At 39.8% G+C, this 18,721-nt stretch overlaps 2 protein-coding genes and 1 pseudogene across 4 annotated transcripts in view; 1 reads left to right on the forward strand and 2 right to left on the reverse strand.

Annotated features, from left to right (window-relative positions):
• Positions 1-5,484, forward strand: OPN1SW (opsin 1, short wave sensitive). Of its 2 annotated transcripts, none has more exons than XM_039860934.1 (5): positions 1-460; positions 773-941; positions 1,288-1,453; positions 1,861-2,100; positions 3,104-5,484. In XM_039860934.1, the coding sequence occupies exons 1-5, from the start codon at positions 106-108 to the stop codon at positions 3,221-3,223; spliced, it is 1,050 nt and encodes a 349-aa protein (XP_039716868.1). In that variant the 5' UTR covers positions 1-105; the 3' UTR covers positions 3,224-5,484. The 2 variants fall into 2 exon arrangements, with proteins under 2 accessions (XP_039716868.1, XP_039716869.1); XM_039860935.1 differs by having other exon boundaries at positions 52-460; positions 1,861-1,911.
• The window catches only part of CALU (calumenin), a 24,053-nt gene continuing 10,209 nt past the window's right edge, over positions 4,878-18,721 (reverse strand). Inside the window, exons 3-7 of one of the 2 annotated variants that reach the window (XM_039860937.1) lie at positions 15,693-15,886; positions 12,495-12,661; positions 11,737-11,797; positions 7,953-8,152; positions 4,878-6,658 (exon numbers count right to left, since the gene is read on the reverse strand). In XM_039860937.1, coding sequence (XP_039716871.1) covers positions 6,554-6,658; positions 7,953-8,152; positions 11,737-11,797; positions 12,495-12,661; positions 15,693-15,886 — 727 coding nt within the window. In that variant the 3' untranslated portion in view covers positions 4,878-6,553. Of the gene's footprint in view, positions 6,659-7,952; positions 8,153-11,736; positions 11,798-12,494; positions 12,662-15,692; positions 15,887-15,959; positions 16,154-18,721 lie in introns of both variants that reach the window. The other variant, XM_039860936.1, reaches the window with a different exon arrangement.
• LOC120601308 (uncharacterized) lies at positions 13,667-13,785 on the reverse strand (annotated as a pseudogene).

The raw sequence follows: 18,721 nt of genomic DNA on the forward strand, positions 1-18,721 counted from the left end.
CAGGTAGCCCAAAAGTGGCTTTGGAGGAGGGGTTCTTGGTGGAGTGGGAGGAGTAGTGAGGGGAGGATAATCTATAAGAGAGATCAAAAGGGGTGGGGGACATCCATGAGCAAGATGTCGGGGGAGGAGGAGTTTTATCTGTTCAAGAACATCTCCTCGGTGGGGCCGTGGGATGGGCCTCAGCACCATATCGCCCCTGTCTGGGCCTTCCACCTCCAGGCAGCCTTCATGGGCTTTGTCTTCTTTGTAGGGACGCCACTCAATGCCACGGTGCTTGTGGCCACACTGCGCTACAGAAAATTGCGGCAGCCGCTCAATTATATTCTGGTCAATGTGTCCCTGGGAGGCTTCCTCTTCTGCATCTTCTCTGTCTTCACCGTCTTCATCGCCAGCTGTCAGGGATACTTCGTCTTTGGTCGCCACGTCTGTGCTTTGGAGGCCTTCCTGGGCTCTACAGCAGGTATTGCAGAAGGGGGCTCGGGGGGAGGCAAAGGACACTGTGCTAGGATTACAACCAGGGACCAGGCTGTTGGGTTAGAGCAGGTCCCTAAAAGGGGTCTGGGGAAAAGAAGTTTGGTGCTCTTTTGGTACTGGGGTACAAAGTAGTCCAGACTAGAAGTTTGACCTAAACTCTCAGCTGAATCTAAACTCTACTCTGACCATCATCGGTTCAGTCCTGTCCCCACCGTGCTTGCCCCGCCCTGCCTGTATTCCACTCTGCCCGCCAGGCTGGCTGGGTTGTGTATCCTGTTACCCTCATGTTTCATCACAGGTCTGGTAACAGGCTGGTCACTGGCCTTCCTGGCCTTCGAGCGCTACGTTGTCATCTGTAAGCCCTTCGGCAATTTCCGCTTCAGCTCCAAGCACGCACTGATGGTGGTCCTGGCCACCTGGACTATTGGTATTGGAGTCTCCATCCCACCCTTCTTTGGCTGGAGCCGGTGAGAGCAGAGGGCCGTGATGCTGACTTAGCTAGGAGCTTAGGTTGGTGTGGGTATAAGGAGCTGAGTATGACCTTTGAGGCTTTGACCTCTACTTTTTAAATACCTGGTGGAGTAGATGAGGGAAAGGGCTATGGGAGACAAGTGCTAACGTTTACTCTGTACTTGGAATTGCTATACCTTCTGGTGGACAAAAAACCCTCCCTGCCCACAGTCATTGGGCATCCTCTGGGTTCTAAGTGGCAAACACGGTCCAGGAATCTCATCTCCCACTCCACTAATCCTTGTGGTGAGCCCCTCAGTGAGCAGGTGCTTGTCCAGTGGGCGAGTGCTTCGTCCCTTACAGGTTCATCCCCGAGGGCCTGCAGTGCTCCTGTGGCCCCGACTGGTACACCGTGGGCACCAAATATCGCAGCGAGTACTATACCTGGTTCCTCTTCATCTTCTGCTTCATTGTGCCTCTGTCCCTCATCTGCTTCTCCTATTCTCAGCTGCTGGGGGCCCTCAGAGCTGTGAGTAGTTTTTGTGAGGATCGGGGGTAGAGGTCAGGGGGCTCTAGGTGAAAGGGAAGAGTGTGTGTCCTAGAACATAAGACAGCTGGAAATGCCACAGCCAGGTAGAGGAGATCATCTAAAAGCAATGAAGGAAGTGGGGGCAGAAATGATGAAATGGAATGAATGATAAGGTGGTCACTCCTGCTCAAATATGGTTGTCAAGAGATGCATATGGTCCCTTCCAATGTCACAGGCCAGAGAGCCACCTCTATCCTGCCTTCCTCGCAGGAGAGCCGGAGGGACTAGACCAGAAACTGGGGCAGAAGAGAGGGAATTGGAGCAGATGCCCCTTAGTAGAAAAGCATCCAGGGATTTGAGTTGGGGGCCAGGAGGAGGATGTGATGTTTTCTCTGTGCTCTGCCCAGGTTGCAGCCCAGCAGCAGGAGTCAGCTTCAACCCAGAAGGCTGAGAGGGAGGTGAGCCGCATGGTGGTGGTGATGGTGGGATCCTTTTGTCTCTGTTATGTGCCCTATGCTGCCCTGGCCATGTATATGGTCAACAACCGTAACCACGGGCTGGACTTAAGGCTTGTCACCATTCCTGCCTTCTTCTCCAAAAGCGCTTGTGTCTACAATCCCATCATCTACTGCTTCATGAATAAGCAGGTAAAGCTATTTACATTCCTATGAGACCCTAGTCCTTAAGACCTGATTCTTCTCAGCAGTGACATTTTTGTAACTTAGAGCACTTTGGACTCTACTTAAAGGGTTAGGGGTGAACAAGGGAAGCCAAAGAGATCCTTGGTAGGCTAGGAAGCCCTTGGTAAGCAACAGGGAGGATGGTGTGGTCATTGAGACAGGTAATAGAACTCAGGGAAGACAGAACTTGAGCCATAAAAATCGAGTTGCTTCAAAGGGCAGAATGACAAATGAAAAGGTTTTGTTTTGTTGAAAAACTGACAGATCGATAGTTCCCCTACATCTAATCCTTCCAATTCAAGAGTTCTTAATCCTTTTCCATCCAACTTCCAGCCTGCAGGAGCATATGTGAAGCACAGAAACCACAACACATGCATAAATCTCTAAACAGCTTATCATCTGGAGTTACCAGGTGGCCTCCTATCCCAAATCCTGACTCTGAGCTAAAAATAACCCCAAACTCAGATGTGTCTAGGAGAGTTCCTGTCATGTAGGGCCAACATTCTGCTTTGAGAATTAATAAGTTATTTTGTTTCTTCAATCCCAGAGATGGAGTCAAGAGGAATGTGAAATCTCCTGGAATGGAAACGGAACTGACGGTCCTTTCCATGCTGGGAGCAGCACCTTCCTGGAATGGGGGTGGGTGGGCGGGCAGGCCTGCTCTGAGGCTGCTTTTGACAGTGCTCCTATGAGGCAGTCTATGTTTGTGAGGTTTCCCAACAGTGCAGCCTCCAAGTTAGCCAGAATGTATAGGGATTATCATTGTAGACCAGGAGAAGCCCTAGACTGGAATCTAGCACTCTCTCAAGATTAGGAAGATAAAACTCGAAACCACCTGAGATCCTGGGTATAAGGCATTGTTCGAGGCTTTGGAGATACAAAAGATCTTTTCCCCCCACAGTTCCGGATGTCATCTCCTTTGTACCGGTCTGCTAAGGGGGCCATCTCCAATTCTATCTTCTCCCTCCAGTTCCAGGCCTGCATCATGGAGCTGGTGTGTGGGAAGCCCATGACGGATGAGTCTGACATGTCCAGCTCCCAGAGAACGGAAGTTTCTACTCTCTCTTCCAGCCAAGTTGGCCCCAACTAAGATGCCATACTGGCCTATCTGCAGCAACTAGGATTTCACATTTAAGGAAATTTCTTTCTCTGCTAACAACACAGAAAACAAGTGGGAAGGGGAGTGATGGCAATTTGGGGAGTCAACTTTCCATTTTCCTATTATTACCTTCCTACCTATAAAGCTACTGTTCCAGCTGGGTCCACCTGAACACCCCATAACCCATTTCAACAGTCATCAGTTTCCACTTCTAAGTGGCACTATTCACAGCACTTGGAGAACCCATCTTTACATACCAGGTACTCTAAAGGGGTATGGCTGAGTTGTCGGTGTATGAATAACAAGTATTTTCCTTTCAGTAACATTTTTTTTTCCTGCTGGGGATATTATGATATATTCTGAATTAGAATAAACTTAAGAAAACACCTTAGAAATAGGAGAGATAAAAAGACAAATAAAACCTTTAGTAGGCCCTAAATATGAGTTTAAAATAATTTCTTTATGCTCTCTCTCCCAACAGTTGCTATAGCTTTGGCACGGGCAGCCATGTCCACAAGGCCCTGAGCCAGCATGAATCATTCCAGGTGTTTCCTCCCCCATCCCCCTATTAGGCAAACATATATATCTTTCTTAAGCTGTGTATTTACTTAACAGTTTAATTCCCTTCATGTTCTCAAAATTAAATTGCACATCTTAATAGCATTTATTAACACTGAAGTGTTCAAAAACCTGTTTTATGTTATACTTTTTACTCTCCTTCTTCACCCCCTGAAAAAGAGGCTTTTTGACATAAAAATCAAGATAAATGTTGCGTGTACATTAAGGAGTGGCTTGTGTTTAGTATCGGATAATTATGAAATGAGCAGTTATATGGCCTATGGGAAGAGGGAAGGGTTATAGCTGTGATGAGGATGTTTAGATTTCAAGGAAGAAAAGAGTAACCAATCTGAGAGAAGGCTGCAACTTTCCTGGGTTGGGGCGGGGGTATGGTAAACCTTCTAAGAGAGCTCTTTTTTTGTGACATTTTGTAGCACCCATAATTCTAAGCAAGAGTTCCAATTCTTAAGAGAATAAAGGCCATACATACCGCACAACGAATGTAAACAGTTTTATTTAGAAACAGGTACCTGTTTGCATTATAGAATATAAAACTTGGTTTACACTCTATAAAAAATAATTGATATCCAAATTCAAGAGAGCTAGCGTTCACAGGACACACGATGTGGGTGTGCAGCTACTGTCCACCAGCCCCAAACTTGATTTAAACAAACAAAAAAAAGTAATAATAATACTCCATGGGGATCATTAGAGATTAGAGTACAATGCTTGCGGCTGAGCACCCAGTATCCAGAAGCTGCTGTCTTAGCAGATGAAGGTTTGCTTTCTAAGTGCATGACTTTAACATAAGGCCTGGGCTCTCCGCCCCTAGCGAGCTGCAAGGCTCTCCTGCCACAGTCGTGATGTGCTCTAAGCCAGGGTTAATGACATTATTTTAGTTATCTCTGGTCTTAATGATAAAAATGGGGAATCTGGAGGGCAGAGAATTTCCATTCCCCCTAAATTGGGGTTAAACTTAAAAGAGTGTATCCACTCTCAAGAGCTCAACGCAAAGGCTGGGGTGAAGTCACATGATACCTGGCCAAGTAACCCACCTCAACACAATCATGGAAGACCAAAGGATACACCTAGGTTCAGATTATAATAATCACCCAGCACCACCTGAATATTATCCAGAAAGATACATGAAGTAATAAAGGTTAAATATACATATATTTATCTTAGTAACCTGAGGGCTAAAAACTTGGAATACTATAAATTCTCTCAAAAGAGGTCCATCTGTATAAGAAAGGGACCGAAAAAGACAGAGTTCGTGTTATGTAAAACATGGGTAGTGAGCAAGGAACAGAGGACGGTTTCTTCAGCTCTTTCTGCAATGTCCTTCTCTGATAAGGACTGGCAATCTGTTGATCCAAGACAAACTCTTATTTTGGCAGGGGGAAGAGGGGGTGATGGGGGACTGGGAGGGACAGGTCAAAAGGATAAAGGGTGAGCAATGGTCCTCAAACTAAAGAGCACTCTCTGTAGGCCCTCTCATCTTTGAGTCTGAGCTCAAGCTCTCCAGCTGACACAGAAACAGGCCTGGCGGTTCAGTGGTTAGCATTCTGAGGTATGAGGATCCCTGGTGAATTCAGCAGCATGTGGTTTTTGGAAACTAGCCCACAAAATAAGAACACTGCAACCAAGCTCCCAACTAATACTGCATTTAACCACTGTCTGAAAAAGAAAGAAAAAAAAAATCCCCACTACACTGGGAGGTTCTAAGCTTTCACATAAAGTGGTGCAATGATCTTCTCTTTATTTTATCTTAGGGTTTCTTAAGAGAATCCTCATTCACTGATATTTCTCTTGTTAAAGGCACTTTCAATGACATGATTAGAAAGGAGTACGTTTTAACTGTGGTAAAAACAAAATTCCTTGGATAACCTAGGGGAATGGGAGCTGCATGGGGCCCTTACAGTGATTCAATAGGCAAGACAGTCTTGAGCACCTGAACAGATGCACGTCCAGAAAAAGTGTGCCCTGAAAACACTTGTATTTTTCTTTTAGTTTTCCAGCTGTTTCTATATATAGCTCTGTAAAAAGATCACACTACTTGATTTTCAAGACACTGGCCTTAACTCTTCCTACCATAGCTGTGCTTGACAAAATCAGCAAGCAGTCCTACAGGGAAGGGGGAAAAAAAGGATGAATGAAATGAAGCTGAGCCAAACTTTCTTACAGCACAGGGATCTGTCCTTGCCAGGATCAGTTGCTGGACCTGTAGCAACTGAATGGAATATATGGCTCCTACCACTGATGAAATATGCTTTTCAACAGGCAAGATCAAGTGTTATCTCTCTAAATATAAATTGTGGGGTATATTTTTTCCTTTTTCTCTCTCCTGAACATTTCTTATTGATCTCAGGCTTTAAAAAAATTGGTTAAGTCATAATTATAAAAATTATATGGTAAGGGTTCAGAGAAGGTGAAGGGCTAATTTTTGCCTACGAGTTTAGGATCTTGAGCCTTCATATCATACTACCAACTAGAGAACAAATACAAAAATAAACACACCATGTTATACATAATACAAAGTGTAAATCTACAAACACAAGTGTACTAATGAGAGTTGTTCCTCAGAAGCACAGTCTTCCTCTAGTCCCTCAGAGAGGAGAAGGAATGGGGACGGGATGGTTTTCGTTACGCCTTCTCATGTCTTAAAAGTTTGTAATAACAGTCTCAGTAGCGCAAAAAATTTCATGTGAAACCAGAAGCTGTAAAAATAAATTACTTTTGAAGAAACATGGGTTCCTCCGCAGCTCAGAACTCATCATGTCGTACTAAGGCCTCACCAAAATCTGTGGCCTGGCTGCCCACAAATAAATCATACTTGTCAACAATCTCCTCCTTGGTAAGTTTGCCATCCTGAAATTAGAGAGAATAGTGAATTGAGGCAAAATATATTTCCTATTCCAAATTTAGAAACACTGCTATAGAACAGAGATTAGTCAAGGTTTAATATCCTAATTCTCAGTTAATTAAGTGAATTCAACACACGCACACAGAAGAAAATAGCAATTAATACCTTTTTCTTATCAAGAAAGTTAAAAGCGGAAGGATGGAAATAATATAGCTCAATACTATATAACTCAATGCTAAATAATAACTCAATGCTAGAGATACGGGTTTGTTTCTTGAGGAGGAAACACCTCCCTTTCGAGCAAAATATGGGACATCTCCTAGATACAGATGGGTGAAGCGATAGTCAAGAACTGGGTAAAATACTTCAGTGAGTCAAGTCATTGCCTAACAAGAACAACAAAATCTGCTAATATCAAGCATAGCCCTCACTTCCACCATGCCCTACCTACCAATCAGATTCCAGACACAACCAACCCAAATGAAGGCTCAGACACTCATTTCAAAAATTTTCTCGGCCAGATTCCCAACAGATGATATGAGCTTCCTTTTCTCAGATACCTCAGGACACAGCACCTGGCTACTGCAGTGACTGAGCCACTCAAAACAGACTGACCCTCAAAAAGTCTCAGTGATAAGAAACTGCTTTTGAAACTGAAGACTGGCCTAGATAAAAGAAATCGATAAAAAAAAGAAAAGATAAAAATCACCACATTTAGACAGATTTGCAGCCTATTCTGAGCAAAGCATTCAAATCTTTGAAAAAAGTGACAGGGCTTAGGGTTAACACTACTCTTTCAATGAACTAAATGCCTCAGATAATTGATCAAGGACAATTTTAGCAGGCTCCAGAGAAAAGTTTATTTATAACCTATTGTACAGGACTTAATTTTAAAAGCATATTTGATTTAAGAAAGAAATAACCAGCTTTGAGTAGGCAAAATGGGCCTGTACCAGGGAAAGGACAAAGGAAATAACAAAGAGGAAAAAAAGCAAAGAAAATTCCCTGGGGATCCAAACAGATGATGCATTCTGGGCATGGGCTACACACAGATAAAAATGGGGTCCTTTTCGGAAGCCTAAATTCCTCCAATGCTATGTACACTGAGCAAAGGGATTTCTAAAATGAGATCAGATAGCTAGCGCTGCCTTGTAAGTTTTCAACTGCCGACTTTAGGTCCATAGCAGACTTAGACTAATTAAGACCATAAATGCTTTACATACCTTAACAGGAATTTTGTAGGAAATCCCCTAGAAAGAGACCTCCATCACAGCTAGGTTGGAGCCTCGGCAGACTTACCTTGTTCTGGTCTGACTCATAAATTAGGTGCCTGGCTTCTGCCTCTGCATGATCGTAGTCTGAGGGGAGGATCCAATCTTTGGTCTCTTCCTTGTCCATCTTCCCATCACGGTTCTTATCTCGAAATTCAACAAATTGTTCTCTCTCTGTCTTGACCCATTCTGGCTCATCAGCATTTCCATCATGGCTGTACATGTCACCTGTATGCACAGACATACATAGAAAAGATGGGTTTGCCTTTTCCCAAAGACCGCCTCATGCTAATCTGGCCTAATCCTCCTTCCTCATCCGTTTGGAACCCAACAGCAGTTTCAAGGGTATCTTAGGTCAGGGAGACCTTAGAAAGCAATGTATTTTCCTGAAACTTAATTATTGATCTTGCAACAAGAATATTTCCAGCTGATTTGAGTGATATGAGGGCAGAGTGCTTATCTCTTAAAAAAATGCAGAAATAAAGGGAGATGACTAGCACCAAGTATGATAAAGACTTTTATAAGATAGTTATTCCCTACATTCCATTGGTTTCAAAAAGGTGGTGTTCTAAATTCTCAAGGAAACTTCGGAAGTGTATGTTATAAGCCAAAACTGTCTACCAACCACTTACTTAAGTATATTTTAAAATCTAACTAAAACTTATGGGAATTTTCTTACATAGTCTTAATCCCATTATCGTTTTACAAATCGACTTTTTTGGTATTATTTATTATCCAGTCCAAAAATTTCCTATTTTCTAAAGTTGGTTAAAGTAGATGAATGATGGTGGGTAAGAAGTTGTTATAGTATTTAAATTTTATGAGATTTGTAAGAGTTAAGGTACTTTAAAGTGTCAACATTTACACAGAAATTATTTTATACAACTGTTTAAACTTCTAAATAGTTCAGATTCCACCTTTAAAATGTGTAAGGGAATACTGTGGTCAAAATTCTTTTAGGGATTATGTGAGTGAAAAAGCTTAGATTCCTGAGTTATACTACACCTAAGTAAGTGTAGGTACATTTTGTGTAAAATATGGAAACACATCTAATATAAATCTAAATAGTTTGTAGGAGTTCTAAGCAAAGGTAGATATTCAGTTGTGATAAAGTTAATTTGTATGTCTGGAACCACAAAATGAAGGGCACCTCAGTGGCCCACCCAGGCCACAAATCTAAGCCTAAATCAGCCTACACTTGTAAGAAAGGCCTCAGTGCCAAGTAATCTTACACCAATCACAATCCTCCAGCTTGACTCTAAAAAACAGGACCTGCTAACCTTGGAAAGAACCCCCTGCCTCCTAGCCAAACCTGCTCTTTCTATGTTGCCTCTTCTAATGCTCTATAAAACTCGCTCTTGCCCAAAATCCCTTGGGAAGAGTACTTACTCTTGAGGCACTGTACTCCCCCAATACATGGATTATTACTTTGTAACATCAAGCCTGTTACTAAATTATATTCTTTTTGTCATTTGACAGTTGGGACTGTCATTTTCCTGAATTTGAGGGTTAAAAGTAGAACTATTCCTTTTGCCTTAAACTTAAAGGAGGAGTTCCTCAGAGTAGAATTTGCCATTTTTCCCCCCCAGGACACGGCACATTTGAAAAATGTAATATTTGTATGAACCACTGGGCCAGTGCCCTGCCCTAGCTGTTCTGAGGGTCGAGGAGACAGTATACAGACTGGGAAGTTGTGAATTAGAGAGTGAGTGAATACGTGTGTGCTTAAAAGACATGCTTTTAACAGAAGCTAGAATATGCAACCCAATGTAAGTGTATTTTGAAGCTAGGTGAGTAGAGAAGATAGTTAAGAACAATACTATTTAATTTTCTGTTTTAAAAGGATTCACTCTATATAGTGCTGTTAAGGAATTATTAATTTTTTTGAGATTATTTTTTTAAAGTTTTCAGAGATACACATATATCTTAAGAGATACATAACCAAATGTTTACAGATGAAATAAGGTGATTAATGGGATTTATTTCAAAATAATAAAGGCAGTAAGGAAGTGGTATGTTCAAAAGGACTGGCCATGTGCTGATGATGGCTGTTGGAATTGGGCATAGGGACAAAATTCTACCTAATTTTGTGTACATTTGCAATGCCCCATAATAAACTTAAAAAATAAAAAAAAAATCAACAGTATAAGTCTGGGGACTCCTTATTAATGCTAAATTTAAGAGACAAAGACCATTTATCTCTTTTGGATCTCACTCCTCAATAGGACATAAATTAGCACACCCCTAGAAACTGAAAGATATTGGGAGACTTTTAGCTTTACAAAGCACAACATCTGGGTATAAAAGTGTTTGCATTAGTTGATTTGTGAAAGTAAACACTACATACACAGGTGTAGTGTTTAAAGGAGTTCAAATGAGTCCCTCTGTTTTAGCAATGGTGATAAAATGGCAAAAGCCAAGAATGAAAGATAAAATATTTAAAAGTAGAAAAGTCAACTTTGAAATAGGCTCAGTAAATACACCCAGGCATTTACTTTCACTGTGCTGATGAACTACACATACACACATAAACACACAATATCATTTGGGGGGAAAAAATCCTATGTTTCATTGCTTACCTCTCTTTCTATAAAAACTCAAAGTACATCACTGAGTCAGGAAAAAAAAAGTTAAATTTTCAAGGAGTAATTCAACTGAAATAACTCTAGAAAATAAAGAGCGGGTATAATTAAACAAAATTTGAGTAAAGGAGTGACTTTTTCAATGCAGCCTCAGTGACAGATGATGGAGGTAGGGTTTAAGTCTCCCTTTCATGCTTAAAATAAACAAATCAGACGACTGAAAATAAACTGGCTTATGAAAAACAAGACCAGTGGTTTACAAGAATGAAGTTACTATGAGTAAATATAAGAACGTGAAATATAAAATTATCTAGTATCTTTCAAAAGAGAATGACATTTGTAACAAAGACATTCATAACCTCTTTAACTTATTTTCCTTTCCATCATAGTAACTGTAAAACAATTTGCTCAACTACTTGGTAAGAGAAGTGTCTCCTTTTTTAAGGCAATGGAGAAATCATGAAATTTCTTGACAGAAATTAGTCTTGGAGGTGTAGCATTTCCTGGCCACCCCATCCCCCACAATTTTTTAAACAGACAACCACAGGAAAAGTAGCAGAAAGAAGACTTAAAAAAAAAACTAGTCAGAGAACCTAGACAGAAAACAGGAATAGAACACAATGAAATGAACAGACATTAAGAGGAAATCGGCAACCCTGGTTGCTTATTCAAACCCACCTGTCTCTTATTCTATTCCCTATCTTCTCCTGGGTTTCCTAATGCCAGTCTAGGCTCCCTGCAATTCTTTACTTTCAATTCCATAGGGGATCCAGGATGCACTGTATCAGTGCTGTCCAGTATAGGAGCCAGTGGCCACATGTGGCTATTGAAGACCTGAAATATGGCTGGTCCAAATACAGATGTGCTATAAGTATAAAATATACCTTTAAAGACTTAATCTGAAAAACAAAAACATTTAATAATGTGTAATGATAATGTTGAAATTATAGTATAGCATAGATTAAGTTAAATAAAATACTTTATTGAAATTAATATCATCTTTTTTTTTGACGTGGCTATGCAAAAGTTAAAATTACATATACGGCTCACATTTACATTTTGACTGGACAGTGCTGCTACAGATACTTTATCACAACCCACTATTCCTCACACTGGTCTGGCTTAATGATGTGCTAACAGGTGATCCATGAGGTAAATTGTTTCTATGGGTAAACACATATTCCAAAGCTTCTCGGCCTCTTCTAAGAAAAAGGCTGGAAGCAAACTTACCAATATACTCTTCTAGATCAATGAAACCATCAGCATTCTTATCTATATCCTCCATTGTTTCCTAGACAGAAGAATGAAAGTTAGTACCTGGATGAATTAGTTTTGACAATTATTCATCATTCATTAAAATACACAAACACACATACATTTGTGTAGGTATGGTTAAACCAGAAGAAATAGCTGTTTTTCTAGTTGAAAAATGGTAAATTATCTCAATGTTTATGCCTCAATCAAAAATAACTATGAGTCTTCTTAGAGGAACATTGGCACTGCTTAATAATGAACTACTCACCAAGCCCACAATTATCTGGTAGTCCTAGTCATGCTGAAGTCATACTAACAGGAGATGTGACCAGCAACCAGTGAGTATGTCGATAGCTATAAGTCCATGTTTTATTGGTAACTGCCTTCTATGAGAATTCTTCAGTATCACTGTTATTATTCAGTATCTGATTACTGGTCATGAGATATTTTTAAAAACAGGATTTTCTCTCAGGCTTACAAAATGAAGCCACCAATGAGATGGCAAAATACATATATGATGGCAAGTATTATCATACTAAACAGAAAGCCTAACATACCTAAGATAAATGAGTTGATCAAAGTCACAGAAAAAGAGTGACAGATTGGACTCAACCTGGCCAGCACCTGTACAGCAAGTCAATCTCCACATATAGAGGAACTGCTAATGAGGAAAGACAGCGTAAGCAACAAAAGGAGAAACTAAATTTCTGTTGAGAATCCTTTCTCTTGCTAACCTGTACTACTATATCTTTCATGTAGTCATATTCTTCAGGGTGCAGGAAAGCTGTGAATTCTTCCTTTGTGGCAATGAGGTCACCATCCTTGTCTGCCATTTTAAACCTCCGCTCATCTCTAACCATCATCTGTTTGTAGTTAAATCCATCATCTGGGTCTGGGTCATCTAGAAAACAAAATTTTAGGTTAAACTTTAAAAGCCTGAAGAAAACATGAAAATGTGTGGGTTGGGTAATCAATTTGCAAGATAGATAAACCAAGCAATGAAGAAATAACTTGATTACACAGGTAAAATTACAGCAGTACAGAAATCCCATTTTGGTAATCAAATACCTCAAAGTCAGGTCAAAGTTGAATGTAAATGTTTGCCATTCAACATGGAACTCAAGCTCCTGGATAATGTAATCCATTGTGTAATACTTCACTGTTATCGGTGTTAAAGCTGTTTGAAGGCCCGAGTTTTCTAGTTGTATCTGAGGGGCAGTGGTAGTTCTGAAGTCGTACTGTCTGAGTTTGAATCCAAACTACCACTTTCTAGCTGTGTAACTTTGGGCAAGTACTTCATCTGTAAAATGGAGATGATAATGGTGCCTGCCTCACAGGACTGTTATGAGGTTTACATGAGCAGATAAATCTAAGTTAAGTACTTAGAAGAATGCCTGGCATGTTGTTGGCTTTCAATGATAGCTATTGCTATTTTTATTAAACATTAGGCTCCCGTTAAGCTAGACATCAAAGGCCTTCTATCCCATTACAGGCCACTTGAATTCAAGCAACAGAACATCACTGCTTTTAAAAACATCGCACTAAAGGTAAGGCATGACTGTTCCTGCAACATATTGACCAAATAAAAAAAAAAAAAGATATGGTACTCGTTTTATAAAAAGACCCACAGGGCCTCTTTAATAACATCACACTGCTGACTTTTGACACTGTAGTTCAATCTTTCCATACTTAAAGCACAGTTAAAAAAAAAAAGACTTGCTATTTTGAGAGTTGAGCCGCTTGAAGCTTCATTCTTTGTTGAGTGTCAAAATTCAGTAAAAACAGCTTATTGAACTATGAGGCTTTGGGAATCCTATATGTGTTTACTCAAAGCCATAGTTGAAGATGGAGAATTTAAGGAAAATTTTACTTTCTCAGATACTAAGTTATCTCTTCTTCTTTTTTTAAACACCAACACCTGGTCTTCCTAGGTGGTCTCCCATCCAAGTACTAACCAGGCCCGACTCTGCTTAGCTTCCGAGATCAGACGAGATTGGGCATATTCAGGGTGGCATGGCCACAGACAAGTTATCTCTTCTAAACAAATAATGTTTCAGTACCAACTATGTAACAGATACAAGAAAGATAACAGAAGACAACATATACAGTAAGACTAGATTCTGAGCTAAGAGCTCTTCTTTCTTCCTTAGAATAAAACATAGTAACTGAAATCAAGGAGCCTGATAACATTCACAACAAGGAAGACAAACTTTATTTTCAGTGGCTAAACTCATGTGCCTATCATCACTGCTTGGAGTGCTGTATCTATCTTAAGCACCAGTTTACTGCACTAGCCAGCCTACACGCAGTTTTGGGGAGGCTCTTGATCTAGTTTTAGTAAAGGCATGATGGATCTTTGTTTTTCATCTTTTACTTGTGGCAGACAATGTTACCAGTCCTTTTGTGGAAAACAGATTATGACAGATTTTAATTAAAAGCTAGATGACTTATATCTTAACTCTAAATTGAGTCAAGAATACAGTCACAAAAAAAACCCACAGCACTTTTATAAGACAACTGTTTATCCTCTGGGCACTGTCCACCCGCATGCCTCCAGGGAAAGATGCCTTATAAAGACATTACTTCTCTGGCCAGTGCTTCATCTTATGCAGAGTCTCAGTCAATAGAAATACCCATTACATTGAATCATTTGCCTAGTCAGGCAAAGAGCTCTCAACAAATTTTTATGCACATAATCATACAAAGAGTTGAAGATTAATTCTGAGCAGCAAATGAGTGCCTAGTTCTGAGCTGAGATTTATTAACAAATCATCCTGTTTAGATCACCAATAGTTTACCCTTTACTTTTTATTTATAATTAATTCCAAATAAATCAGGAAGGTGTTGGGTTCTAGCCAGAGAGGAGGAAGCACAAATGCCTCTCCATCTGCACTGAATTTTTAATACACATGCTCTTAATTGGGTGAAGGATATGTTTGGTTCTTGGCTAGGTGTCAAGCTTGGAGAGAGACGGCCACTCTAGCCTGATGAATGAGAACAAGCCCAACACAGAAATAAGTCTCTTCACTAGAAATGCATTTGGTCCTATAATTAACACGGACAGCTGGCTACCTAGTGGGGGACACAGACATTATGTACTCACTGCCTGTTAGTCAGTGGTGGAAAACGCCTGCTTTAGCTCAGAAATTTGCCTAATCTCCGGGATAAAATACAAGAAGTAACATGTATACATTCTTGTCCCAAATTTGTGACCATGTGCAATGGAGGAATCTCACTAACAATAACAGCTTAAGTCATCGACTCAGTAAGATCGCCACCTAGAATTCAGCAGCAGGCAAGTGTAATAAAAGGAAATTACTAACAGGTGGCCCAAGCACATAAGCTACCAAATCAACAAAAAGCAGTCAGTCATATTTATTTGCCTTGAAGCATTTGCAAGCAGGCTGGTAAACTCATGTGCCAGAGAAAACAAATGGGAAATTTCATTTCCAAACTTCAGTAAGCAGACATACTGAAATAGTTAAATTCTGTCAAGGAGAGTTATATTTGACCTTTATTAAGGAAAGACTAATTTGCCTCCTATTCTCACCAATTATAAAGGAATCTAATTTGGTATGAATTTAAGGTCTAATATTTTAATGTGACCATGTCAAGAGAAATCTTAAAGCCTCTTGCTTTGCATTGTTGGAACAATGCAGCCTTTTAAAATAAGATCTCCAAAATGGTCTGAGGGGATGACGGAAAGAAAAATGGTCAAATATATCTGAAATGCTAAAGATATAGAAGATGCCAGACTTCTGAAAACCAAAACTAATTACCCCCCAATATACATATTTAAATTAATAAAATAAAGAGAAATCAGCTCAGCATTGAACTACTTCAGCAGTTTCTTCCTTTCCTTCACTGCGTGACCCATTTGTTTCTCTGACTCAAGACCATGGTCTCTGCCAGGCTGACATCTTGCCCCTTACCCAGGTAAGTGCCATAAGTCACGTTCCTGTACTCATCCCAGGAGATTAAGCCGTCTTGATTCATATCAAACTCCTGCCATTGGTTTTCAACATTGCCATATATGTATTTCTTCTGGGCGTGCTTAATCCAGGATTTCAGCTCCCCCTCCGTCACAAACCCATCTTTATCCGCGTCTATTTTATCTACAATCACTCTACAAGACAAAACAGTTACGTTTCAAGGTGCCGGCTCCACAAGGCTTTTTCCCCCAGATAGTAGGGACCTACCTAAAACGTAGCCGTAGGTGGCATTTTTATACTCCTCCCAGGAAACGAGGCCGTCCTCATTGAGGTCATGCCCCTTCCACTGTCGCTCTACATCCTCGTAAATCCAGCGCTTTTGTGCAAATTTAATCCAGTCTTTGAGCTCATCCACAGTGACAAACCCGTCCTTGTCGCCATCTATTTTACTTACAATCTTTCTGTAGAAAATGCAGAGAAATCCAGCAAGAAGTTAAAAGGACAAAAGGCTCTGGACTTATTTAGCCAGGTGTGTGCTGTGATCATAAGTGTTGCTCAGGGTTAAAGCATGGAAATAAAAATTGTCTCCAAAACAAAACTGCCAGACAGGCAAATGAAAATCTTTCCCTTAAGTGGCCTGTTACTAGGCTGTAATGAGCCATTTGGATAAAGGCAAGCACAGTCCATGGCTGGTGTACCTGGGTTCAAAAGCAAACCCAACCAGTCTATTCCTTTAGAGGTAGGTTTCAGCCAACGGTCACACATTCAGGAGTGAATAGCCATTCCTATCTGGCTCTCTATCTTTGTAACAAACATGCAAATCTTTTCATTTTTCTTTATTACTTTTGGGAGAATCTCAACTTCTTGGTAATAATCGCAACCACTGGCATTGTTTTCTAAAAATTCAAAAACTTAAACCAAGCTTAAAAAATTCAGCTGCTTTTTAAAAAAGATAACACTTTTGCTAAAAATATAAAGATATCAAAAATAGTTCCGAGATCAATTTATACCTTGTCAGATTAAAAAAAAAGAAAAACAGGTATGCAAAGACAGAAGCATGTTTATTCTAAAAAAAATGGCTAGCAGCTTATTATATACTATGTCAAACTGGATTTTTACATATAACCACAAACAGAGCTCCGAGGACATGATGTGAGAAGAATGTATATCCCTGATTATAAGAGTGTTAATAAGCTGAGAGGGTTACAAGTGCAGAAGATAAAGCAAAGCTGAAGAATCGATAAAGCTCGTCCTTCATTAACTTTTTTCTTATAGATCTGTTATCTTAAGGATTTCAAAATATGTGCATATGAAAACTCTTTAAAGATGCAATCACCTACTCATCATAGAGGCAAATATATGTAAAGTCACACAAGTTAAGTGCCCCAGTTTGGAATAGGAATTTTAAATCAAAACTTCTAACAGAACTGAAATTGTGGCATACTCCTATGTTCTTTTAACTGCAGGACTGAAAAAGATTACTTGGTAGCAAATAATATCTTTTCCCAGTTTGTGTTCATTTCATGAATACACTGGAAAGTGATTAGAATCACAGAATATGAGCAACACCATGAAGAGATTCATCTTGATATTGGTGTTAGGCATAACTTAAAACCTATAATTAGCAAGCATTTTCCTTCAGAGAATGTGCAATCTTGTAGCTTCTGATCTAAAATGCTAATAGAACATATAGCAGTACGTCATCTTTTAAATATCCTCCTCTATCTAGATGAACATAAAACAAAAACTTTTTTGTAACTTTAACTCTGTAGAATTTTAATAGTATTCACACAAATTAAGTTCTATCCATATTAAAAACTTCAAAATTATCTATAATGGGATCCAGTTTACATCCAAATGTCAGTATTGGCTACCAACAGTGCCACAGTATCATTAAGAAAAAAAAGGCAAGGTATCAGAACCCCTCCCAGTCCCAAAAAAAGTTTTAGCAATTATAAATAGCTTAAAGAGAAAGATTACTTGGATTAAAAAAAAAAAAAAAAGGCATATGACTATTCAAGTTAGGTTTTCTCAGGGAAGTTGGCTGAACGCCATTCTATTTATTCCAACAGAAATATCCCAAACCGTTTAATCCAGAGGCTGGCAACCTTTTCCTGAAAAGGGACAGATAGTAAGTACTTCTGACTTTATAGGCCGCATGTGTATTGTTGAATAATTTTTTAAAGCAACTATTTAAAAATATAAAAGCCATTCTTATTTTGCTGGCCCCCTAGCCTACAGGCAGCTGTGAAAGTACACTGGAAGTGGACACATGTCTATTTTAGGCATGAAGCTCTAAACTCTAATCTTTAAAAGCCTGTGTAAATTTATGAACTAAATGGTGTTAATATTCCTATGACATTAGAGAACCCCATAAATGTAGTTATGATGCCACTAAAAAAGCATCTATTCCAGGACAGACAGTGCACCCAGTGGATCTTATGTTATTTCTCCTAAGAGGTAACACATACCTCTACATTTCACAAAGCAAACCTTTCAGTTTTTTAAGAACCTGGGTCAATAAGTGGGCTCCAGTGGGGTTTGTAATAGTCCTGAAATTTTCAGAATGCAAAATTTGATATATATTCATGTGTGCACTTTTCTGAAGAAGAGTCCTTAGCTTTCGTTAGACTTCCAAAGGGGCTGGGCCTGTGAAGCGCCCCCCAGTTCCATCCCGCCCGCCCCCCCCAAAATGATGAACTGCTCTAGTTAATTTCTATAGCAAAGGTTTTTATATTAAAGACCACTACCCTCAAAATAAATAAATCCTTATCTGAAGGACACGTAAATGAAAATTAAATAGACTTCTTTGTGTGTAGGGGAGGTTGAGAATACATATGTAAGAAAAAAATATGTAAAATGTGGTAAAACGGTAAAAATTAGTTGCCTCCTAGAATAGATGGAGAAGAGGGGGAATCTGCTGTTCCCAACCTCTAGTGTACAGTCCTACTAAAACAACGTTTCACCTGGAATTTTTGCTTCCAACAGTATGTCAGCTTATAAACTGGGGATATGTGTCATTATCTCTA

Source organism: Pteropus medius, unplaced genomic scaffold (assembly GCF_902729225.1).
Source record: "Pteropus medius unplaced genomic scaffold, Ma_sr-lr_union100, whole genome shotgun sequence".
NCBI lineage: Eukaryota > Metazoa > Chordata > Mammalia > Chiroptera > Pteropodidae > Pteropus > Pteropus medius.

Coding starts and splice junctions, on each gene's coding strand:
- OPN1SW (XM_039860934.1), top strand. CDS start 106: ATGAGCAAGATGTCGGGGGAGGAGGAGTTTTATCTGTTCAAGAACATC. Junction 942..1,287: donor CCCTTCTTTGGCTGGAGCCG/GTGAGAGCAGAG, acceptor CGTCCCTTACAG/GTTCATCCCCGAGGGCCTGC. Junction 1,454..1,860: donor TGCTGGGGGCCCTCAGAGCT/GTGAGTAGTTTT, acceptor TGCTCTGCCCAG/GTTGCAGCCCAGCAGCAGGA.